General features: G+C 40.1%; 1 protein-coding gene across 6 annotated transcripts in view; it reads left to right on the plus strand.

The window, feature by feature from the left end:
• The window catches only part of LOC143286873 (rho family-interacting cell polarization regulator 2-like), a 115,234-nt gene that overhangs the window by 94,214 nt on the left and 11,271 nt on the right, over nucleotides 1-9,749 (plus strand). For all 6 annotated transcript variants that reach the window (XM_076594771.1, XM_076594770.1, XM_076594768.1 and 3 more), the window contains 9 exons: nucleotides 234-361; nucleotides 1,044-1,260; nucleotides 2,435-2,564; nucleotides 3,882-4,040; nucleotides 4,892-5,041; nucleotides 6,580-6,729; nucleotides 7,956-8,002; nucleotides 8,784-8,867; nucleotides 9,512-9,605. In XM_076594771.1, coding sequence (XP_076450886.1) covers nucleotides 234-361; nucleotides 1,044-1,260; nucleotides 2,435-2,564; nucleotides 3,882-4,040; nucleotides 4,892-5,041; nucleotides 6,580-6,729; nucleotides 7,956-8,002; nucleotides 8,784-8,867; nucleotides 9,512-9,605 — 1,159 coding nt within the window. The remainder of the gene's footprint in view (nucleotides 1-233; nucleotides 362-1,043; nucleotides 1,261-2,434; nucleotides 2,565-3,881; nucleotides 4,041-4,891; nucleotides 5,042-6,579; nucleotides 6,730-7,955; nucleotides 8,003-8,783; nucleotides 8,868-9,511; nucleotides 9,606-9,749) is intronic.

Consider the following 9,749-nt stretch of genomic DNA (forward strand, 5'->3'; position numbering starts at 1 on the left):
TTGTTGTTTTTTTTCTTTGCCCACAGAAGCAGTAGAGACATTCACAATGTTTTGTTGTTTTCCTGTCCACAAAAGCAGTAGAAAGGTTCACAATTTTGTTGTTTTTTCCCTGTCCACAGAAGCAGTAGAGAGATTTACAGGTGTATATGTTGTTGTTTTTGCCACAGAAGCAGTCAAGAGACTCAAAAGTATTTATGTGGTTTTTTGGGGTTGTTTTTTTTGCCTGCCCACAGAAGCAGTCGAGGGGTTCGCGGTGCAGCTCCCGTTCATCCAGCATCAGTGTGTCGATAGAAAGTGCTCTGGAGGCCTTTGACTTCCTCAACACTGAAGACTCCCCAGACGACATTGACCAGTCCCCAGTGTGAGTTTTCTACTTGTCAGATTGAAAAAAAATTTTTCCTGTTCTTTTTTTTTCTTTTTTAATACCCCAAAACTTGGTACTTGTCAAATTGTAATATCTTTTTTCCTTTCCTTTTTTTTATTTTATTTTTTTTGGTCCCTTGTGTAAGTTTTGTACCTGTCAGATTGGAAATTCATTTTTCCTGAATTCTTTTTCCACTTTTTTTTTCTTTTTTCTTTTTACACCTTCACTTGGTACTTGTCAAATTGTAAAATCCTTTTTCCTTTGCTTTTTACAGTCCCTTGTTTAAGTTTTGTACCTTCAAGGCTGGAAGATATATTTTCCTGTACTTCTTTTTTACACCTAAGCTTTGTACTTGTTAGGTTGTAAAATATTTTTCCTTTGCTTTTTCTGCCCCATGTGTAAGTTTTGTACCTGTCAGATTGGAAAATCTTTTTTCCTTTACTTTTTTTTTTTTTTTTTTTTTTACACCTAAACTTTGTACTTGTCAAATTGTACATTCTTTTTTCCTTTCGCTTAAAAAAAAAAAAAAAAAATTTTTACACCTGTATGCTGATTATGAAGATTCTTTACACTAAGCAAACAGTGCTGCTAAGATCGCTTGTGCCACCAAGCCCTGTTGTGATTCATACAAAGTGGATTTGCATTTATTAAGAAAAAAAAAAAAAAATTCGCATTCCAGGGCCAGTAGGAAGATCAGCCTGGACCAGATCCTGTCCAGCCCAGAGTCAACAGCCAAAACAGGAGACTCGGGGATCGAGTCCCTGGCTCAGCGGTTGAGTGAGGACACTCAGCTGGGATCCAGCCTGGGGTCCAGCCCCGTGCCACCCTCCACAGGCAACGAACAGGTGGACACTGCACTCCTCTTTCACCTGGCCTACTGTGATTGGCTTCTGGAGGTGAGTGTGTGTGTGTGTGTAGTGTGTGTTGTATTACCGTTTATCACAACAGATTTCTCTGTGTGAAATTCATACTGCTCTCCCAGGGTAGAATGTATTGTCACAGTTGTCTGCAAGTGTATTTACTATCAAAATAGAATTTTGTTATTGACAACCCTTTTGTTGTTGCGGATTCTTTTACATGTGCTAAGTGCATGCTGCACACAGGATCCCAGTTTATCATATCATCTGAAAGATTAGCACCCAGACAAATCTATGTATGTACTATTGGTTGTCTACTTGTCTGTTTGCCTGTCTGTTTGTCTGTGTATTTAGATGTGTATATAGTTGTGTGCCTGTCTGTATGTTTAAATGTATGTATAGTTGTATGCATGTATCCTTTTGTATTCATGCAGTTATCTCCTGTAGATTATTGTATTCATTAAAAATCTGTTATTTTCATTTGATTCTTTTTATATTTCCTTGTCTTTGGTATTCTTGTGTCCAAGGTCAGTTTTTGACTATGAATGGACCTTTTATGCCTGTGTGATCAATTAATTTTTTGAATAAGATAAAAGTTAAATTCCAAATTCCTATGTTTAACCTTACTCACCAGCCACAATAGTGAAGTGGTCTGTGATGCAGACTGATGTCTGCAGGTTCAAGCCCCATCAGAGATGGGGGTTTTCAGCCAGTTGCTGACATCTTCCCAGAGTTCATTGCGCTGTCAACTCAAATTGTAAGGACAGGGCCACACAGTAAAGGGTCATGCGCTTCACTGATGCATCTTTGGGAGTGTTGCTCTGATTTCCTGACCAACACTGCAGGTCTCTGTATCTTAGCCTGGTAAATGCTGGGATCTTTTCTTTCATGGGCTGCAACTCCCACATTCATTCGTATGTACACAGGTGGGCTCCATGTGTATAACCATTTCTACACAGCCATGTAGGCAGCTGTACTCCGTTTTCAGGGGTTAATACTGGGATAAGTGTACAGGCTTGTCAAGTGGACTCAAAGCTAGATGGACCTCCCTGCAGCCCCCCACCCCACCCCCCTGACCCCCTCCATAGCAGCATCGTCATTACCCCATCACCAATTCATCATCATTGAAATATAGCAAACAAAATGTCCCAAAATTCTGGGCATCAAGGAAAAGAGGATATGAATGACGAAGGAACACCTGTACTGTGCACAGAGCCTGGGCAACTTTGGTCCTCTGAAGTGCCGGGAGTTCTACGCTCTGGAGAAACTGCAGCGCCAGGGCTTCATCCTTCAGCGTCTGCTGGCCATCGCAAAGGCCGGCACAGACATCAACCTGCATGCTGGTGAGGCTTGTGTCCTAGTCCTTTTTGTTTTTCTTTTAAACCCCATGCCTGCTGCTCTTGGCAAGTGTTCTCGCCATCTCTGCCTTCCACTCCTCACTAAAATGTCATCTTTTCTGAACCTCTCAAAAGCTTATTGTCTTTTTACTACAACACCGCCCATTGCCTCCTAACTCACTTTGCATGCATGAGTTATGAGAGACTGGGTGGGGGTGAGGGGTAGGGGGGAGGGCGAGAGAGGAAGCACAAAGAGAAAGAGAGAGTGGTCGTGAGTACTTCATGTAGTCTGTAACTTTATCTTTCATGTAGAGTGCCCTGAGTTCTTGGGGAGAAAGGGTACTATACAGATGTACATTAGTGGTAGCAGTTAACACACCTCACAATAAAGGCCATTGATAATAATAAGAAGGCACACAGCAGAATGGGTTCTAAAGGTGTTGGACTTCTGATCCAGTGTTCACCAGTGATCAGGGTTCAAGGCCCTGTTTCAGCATGGTGTTGTGTCTGTGGGAAAGGAACTTTACTCTGGTTTTTTTGGGTTTTTTTTTTCCTCACTCCACCCACACATGAATGGGTATCCAACTTAGGTTGGGGAAGATGAAAACAGTGGAAGGAAAGGATTGGACTCTGCCTTCCTATGCCAAGCTCTAGACACAGTGGATATGAATTCACTGCCTTCCTATGCCAAGCTCTAGACACAGTGGATGTGAATTCACTGCCTCAATGGCCATTAAAAGCTATGGGACCTTTAACCTTCACTTCAAAAGCGCCCTGAGCTCTTTGAGAGAAATGGTGCTGTACAAATGTACATTAGTTGCAGTAATGGTAGTAGTCGAAACATGCGACAATAGCAATATCGGTAATCACAAGAGAATGCATAATAGTAGTAGTATATACATGTCACAGTAACACCATACATAATCACAAGAGTGTGTAATAGTAGTGGTAAATGATACATGTCACAATGACACCATCAGTAATCACTAGATAGTGTGTAGTAGTAGTAGTAGTAGTCTGTCCATGTCACAGTAACACCATCAGTAATCACAAGACAGTGTGTAATAGTAGCAGTCTATATACGTCACAATTACACCATCAGTAATCACAAGACAGTGTGTAATAGTAATAGTCTATATACGTCACAATGACACCATAAGTAATCACAAGAGAGTGTATAATAGTAGTAGTAGTAAATGTTGCATGTCACAATGACACCATCAGTAATCACAAGAGAGTGTGTAATACATGTAGTAGCAGTCTAGACACGTCACATTAACACCATCAGAAATCACAAGACAGTGTGCTGTGTTGTGTCCCCAGTGCTGAGTGAGCTGACGGAGGACAAGGCAGTGAGGGAATTCTGGGTGACCAGTGTAGACCACAGTCTGCTGTCCATCCACCCAGAACGCCTGCTGCAAACCATGGAGCACAAGTTTGCCCTCCGCATCGCTGACCGCTTCCAGATCTCTCCTTCTAGAGGTCAGTGGGAATGTTGAAGAGTGGGGTTTGTGTGTGTATTTGTGTTTTGCTTTTTTGTTTTTCTGTTTTTTCTTTTTGTTGTGTTTTTTTGTGTTTGTAGGTGTGTGTGTCAGTGTGAGTGTGTGTATGTGAGTGTGTGTGTGTGTTTGTTTGTGTGTGTGTGTGTGTGTGTCTGTCTGTCTGTGTTTGTGTGTGTGTTTGGTGAGTAACAGATTGTTTGCATATTACACAGTTATTTTGCATTCATGTTTTGGCATGTGTGTATGAGAGGTGTATGTCTGTATGTATCAGGGTCTCATCTTGTATGTAGGGGATTTGGTGTGTCATTATGAACATGCGTGGGTACCATTTGCTCGCAACATCTCCCAGACAGGAATGTATACTGGTTTGAGCAGTATCTTAATTGAAAATGTCACAGTACAAATACAGAGTATATATGAAATGTCTGTGTTGCTGTGTTGTTGTTATTTATCAAAAAGTCCTTAAGGTCAAGTATTCACTGGGCAGATAAGAGTGTTTCCATCAGTGTGTGTAATACATACATGACATACTTGGTGTCTGGCATGAAAAAAATACTGTGTAAAATGCTGAATTGATGTGTGGTTTTGTCAGGGGCATGTTTGTAATCACCGCTATTAATGATAGGACATAAAACCAAATTCCTCCTCCTTTGCTGTGTTGGGCAAATGGTTACTATGAATGGGTATATTTGCTGGTACGTGGGAGCATGGTTGAACTTTGTGTTTTGTGGAGTAATGCACATGTTGCCTTTTTGTCAGCAAATGCATAATCAATTTTTTTCAGAGATGGTAAAGTATTCTCATATCTTGCTCCTCCTCCTCCGCTTTCAGTGTTCCGTCACATCGTAGCCAAGATCCTGGACATATCAGAGTACATCCCAGAGAAAGTGAAGACCTCAGCTGGTGTGACGCTCCACCAGTTTGTGTCCTACTTCAAGACAGAGGGAGGGCTGAACAAAATAGACAGCATCGCTGAGGAGTGTGAGTGCACTGCTTGTGTCATCTGGCATTGTCTGTCTGACTTTTTTGAAACGTGCATTGTGTTTGTGAGACTGCCTGTTTTCTGAGAGAGGAGAGTGCGTTTGTGGTGTGTGTGCTTGTGTGTGTGTGTGTGTGTGTGCACTTGTGAGTGTGTGCATTTTGGTTTGTCTGATGTGTTGTGTTTTCCCATTTTTGTATATATGAGCCTACCGTTTTTTAATGGCAAAGTGTTTTTCAGGTTGTAATTTTCAAAAATGGTTTATTATTTCTTTGGAGTTCATTTATTGCAATGAACAGTATTCATTTCCATATAGCTTATCAATACTTTGCTCATGTCAGGTTGAATAGATTTGCAAAGTGATAAATTAGCAAGTCATGAAACTTGGACGTATTGGTGAGTGATATTTGACGTTTTTTGAACTGGCAAGTGATGAATGTCCAGTAATTTGGTGAGTGATGAATGTTTGTAATTTGGTGAGTGATGAATGTTCAGTACTTTGCTGAGTGATGAATGTTAAGTAATTTGCTGAGTGATGAATGTTGAGTGATGAATGTTCAGTACTTTGCTGAGTGATGAATGTTCAGTACTTTGCTGAGTGATGAATGTTCAGTACTTTGCTGAGTGATGAATGTTCAGTACTTTGCTGAGTGATGAATGTTGAGTGATGAATGTTCAGTAATTTGGTGAGTGATGAATGCTCAGTAATTTGCTGAGTAATGAATGTTCAGTACTTTGCTGAGTGATGAATGTTGAGTGATGAATGTTCAGTACTTTGCTGAGTGATGAATGTTCAGTACTTTGCTGAGTGATGAATGTTCAGTACTTTGCTGAGTGATGAATGTTGAGTGATGAATGTTCAGTACTTTGCTGAGTGATGAATGTTCAATACTTTGCTGAGTGATGAATGTTCAGTAATTTGCTGAGTAATGAATGTTCAGTACTTTGCTGAGTGATGTGATGAATGTTCAGTACTTTGCTGAGTGATGAATGTTCAGTACTTTGCTGAGTGATGAATGTTCAGTACTTTGCTGAGTGATGAATGTTCAGTACTTTGCTGAGTGATGAATGCTCAGTAATTTGCTGAGTAATGAATGTTCAGTACTTTGCTGAGTGATGAATGCTCAGTAATTTGCTGAGTAATGAATGTTCAATACTTTGCTGAGTGATGAATGTTCAGTACTTTGCTGAGTGATGAATGTTCAATACTTTGCTGAGTGATGAATGTTCAGTAATTTGCTGAGTGATGAATGTTGAGTGATGAATGCTCAGTAATTTGCTGAGTAATGAATGTTCAGTACTTTGCTGAGTGATGAATGTTGAGTGATGAATGTTCAGTAATTTGCTGAGTGATTAATGTTTGATAAACTGGCAATGAATGATCCATAAATCGGTGAGAGATGTTCATTAGACAAATTGATGAGCTATGATTCTTTCTTTGAAATGATTTGAGTTATTGTTTTATAAGTTGGTGAGTGATGGTTTCATAAATGGGCAAACAGTGACGGTTTCCTAAAGGGGTTTATGATTAATGTTTCAGTACAACTGTGCGACCAGTTGTTGTCTGGGGTGTCGGATCGAACCATCAAAGCCATTCTGACATTGAGGGATGACTTGCCTGAACCCACGCCTCTCAAGGTTGTGGGCATGCTGCTGAACAGCGCTGTCAAGGAGATTCACCAGTCAGCCAGTGAGTGGATTACATGCTGTTCCTTTCTTTCTCTCCAGTTGTGTGTTAGCATTCGCCCATTTGTCATGCGTTTGCATGCAAGCATACTTTGACAGAGTAGTTGTATTTCTTTCAGAAACCCTTACAAATCAATGACCGTTCCAGATGCCATGGCTACGGATCACATGTTACCAGGAGAAAAAAAATCCAATAAAGAAATAAATGGAGGCACCTTTTCATGGGTGGACTGACCTTACTGAGGATGGGTAGTTTAATTCCTGCATTTAGCACAACCTCTTCCAGCCAGTGATCATTGAGTGCATGTGATAATTAGTCTCATCTTTGTGGGAATGAGACATGTTCATGTTAACTCTTTTTTGCAAACTTATTGTTGGGGCAGCTTTCAATGTATTTTCCCATCGATGGCGGTGCAGTGCTTGGGTGTCTCACCTTTGATGGATCACACCTCTTAGTACAGAGGACACTTCAGTAAGGGACATGACTCTTGATAAGTGTGGTCTACCTGATGAAATTTGAGCATTTAGATTTTTCATCTATTATAATTATATTTCATTATCACAGCCATTCGCTAATGCTTCACTGTTCAATATTGCATGGACAGTTCTTCTGTTCAGATAGTGGACACAGTATTTCAGGAAAATTAATTATAATAAACATTGAGATGTGAGCATTATATCAGTGGTCAACAAAGCAACTGACAAATATCTCAGATGTTATTTTTTTTCATCACCTGATGATTGCTGATTTAGAGCAGCAGCTTGCCAGTCAGGGGGTAGTACAGACTGAAGTCATTAATAATTTTGGTGAGAGAGTGTAGGGTGTACTCTCTGCTATACAAAAAACAACACAAAGAAAATGGAATACTTGCTAATTACAGGAAAAATATCCATTGCAGTGTTTGTTGCAAGAGACTGTGTTCTTCCTGACCGAGCAGATTAGAGAAAACACATGTCCTAAGAGTTGTGTTTATTCTGTTGTTGTTGTTGTGTGTTTTTTTTAATTCAGATGCATAAAAAAATTACTCTCAGAGTTTGTTGAAAGAGATAACATTCTTCACTAGCAAGCAGATTAAAGAAAACACATTTTCGTTTTCCCGTTTTTGAGATGTGTACCAAAACAAAAATAATCACTTATAGTGTTTGTTGTAAGACATAATGTTCTTTCTAAGTTAGCAAAGTGGTAATAGTAATACATTTGCTTTGACAATTTGTTTTTTATTTTTTCAGATGCGTACCTGAAAGTGATCAGTCGTAACAAACAGACAAGGGACAAGGTGAGCAGTTCTGTCTTATGCTTCTCCGTCTAGCTTGTCAGCTTTGAGGAGTTGTGTCTAAAATGTGTATGGCAATGACATGAACATTTTGTGGGTTGCTGATAGTGATTGGCCTGTTGAGTATGTATCTGTTTGGATGACATGAGGTCTTTCAGTTTGAAAATATCCCCACCTTTTGGAAATTCTGTGCTAGAAATTTCCTCTTTTCTATCATTCTTTTTTGTTTCTGACATTGTCCTTTTCTGTCATCTTTTCCTTTCTTATTTTCTGCCTTGATGGTCCGTTCGGTGTGTACACCTCATTTTTCTGGAAAGCCTTCAGTATTTTTTTGTCCTGATAATTGGGCATTCTTACTATGTTGTATTTGTTTTTGCACCCAGGACATGTGAGTTACCCACTGTCGATTATTGCAAGATATGATTTATCAGAGGTATGTTCTAGGTTTGTATGCATGAATACGACGTTAATATGTTGTGTATAATTTTCTTTTCTAATATTCTTTTTTTGTCTCCTAAATTTCTATGGGATGAATATCAGCAGGCTTCTATGGGCTGGTTATTAAGTCTTTTTAACCCTGATATGGCTTTGTGGTTGGCTGGACAGTAAGCAACAATGATAGATAGATTGATGGGTAGCTGGACAGTAAGCAACAGTGATAAATAGATTGGTTTGCTGCTGTGGAAAGATGTGTGTGTAAGAGCCAGGATTGTGAGAGTGACAGTGGTGAGGTGTGCTGTAGTCAGATATGAGAGTAAGAGACTGTGGTGGTGTTTGCCTGCAGGCCATGGTGGTGTTTGTGGAGGGGCTGGAGGACCACTTACCTGACGTCAGGTCTGGAGCCTGCGCTGCTCTGTCAGCACTGGAGGTAAGGTGGTGTGTGGGGATCACATAGATGATGTTCACGTGCAGGAAATGTGTGTGACTGTGTGTCTTTCCCAGTGTGTGCGTTCTGTGTGTGTGTGTGTGTGAGAGAGAGAGAGAGAGAGTGTGTGTGCATCTTTCTGTGTGCGCATGAACCTGTACATATTTTTATGTGTGTATCTCTGAGCTGGAAAGAGAGAGAAAGAGAACTGGAAAACACAATGAGCAATCTCTCTTACAACACAGACATGCAGCACATATATGAGATTTTCTGCTGTAGGGGGGTACTGCACAGACAACAACACGTGTTCAACCCACACAAGCAATTCTGTTAAAATAAACAACTTGCATGATACAACACACACAGTGCTATTGAGAAACAAAGATATTCAGGAGAGAGCAGAGTGCCACCAAAGCAGCAGGAAAAAAACTAAACAAAAAACAAACAAAAATCCCCAACAAATTCACTGTCCACACAAGAATAACTGATTGTTGAAATGAGGCACATGTGTTAATGTGTATGGTTCAGTGTGGTTAGTTATTTTCGGGCATGGCTGCATGTGAATGGGGGATCAACTTAGAGAAATGTGCTATACAAATGCAATTTATTATTATTATTGATATTATTATTCTTGTCCACTGTTGCAGGCGTCAGAGAGCATTGACCAGCTGGTGTATGTGTGTCAGGCTGATTCTTCTTCCACAGTGAGACGTAAAGCCAAAGAAGCCCTCTTCTCCCTCGGTCAGTTGTGTTCCCTTGTCTTCATCTCAGTCTGTGCAACAGTTTCATTGTTTATTTACTCCTTTGTTTACAAACAAAACAACAACACATTTGGTGGGGATATGCAAAAATCTTAATCAGTTTTGAAGATTTAAATGAGAGTGT

The sequence above is a fragment of the Babylonia areolata genome, chromosome 10 (genome assembly GCF_041734735.1).
Source record: "Babylonia areolata isolate BAREFJ2019XMU chromosome 10, ASM4173473v1, whole genome shotgun sequence".
NCBI lineage: Eukaryota > Metazoa > Mollusca > Gastropoda > Neogastropoda > Buccinidae > Babylonia > Babylonia areolata.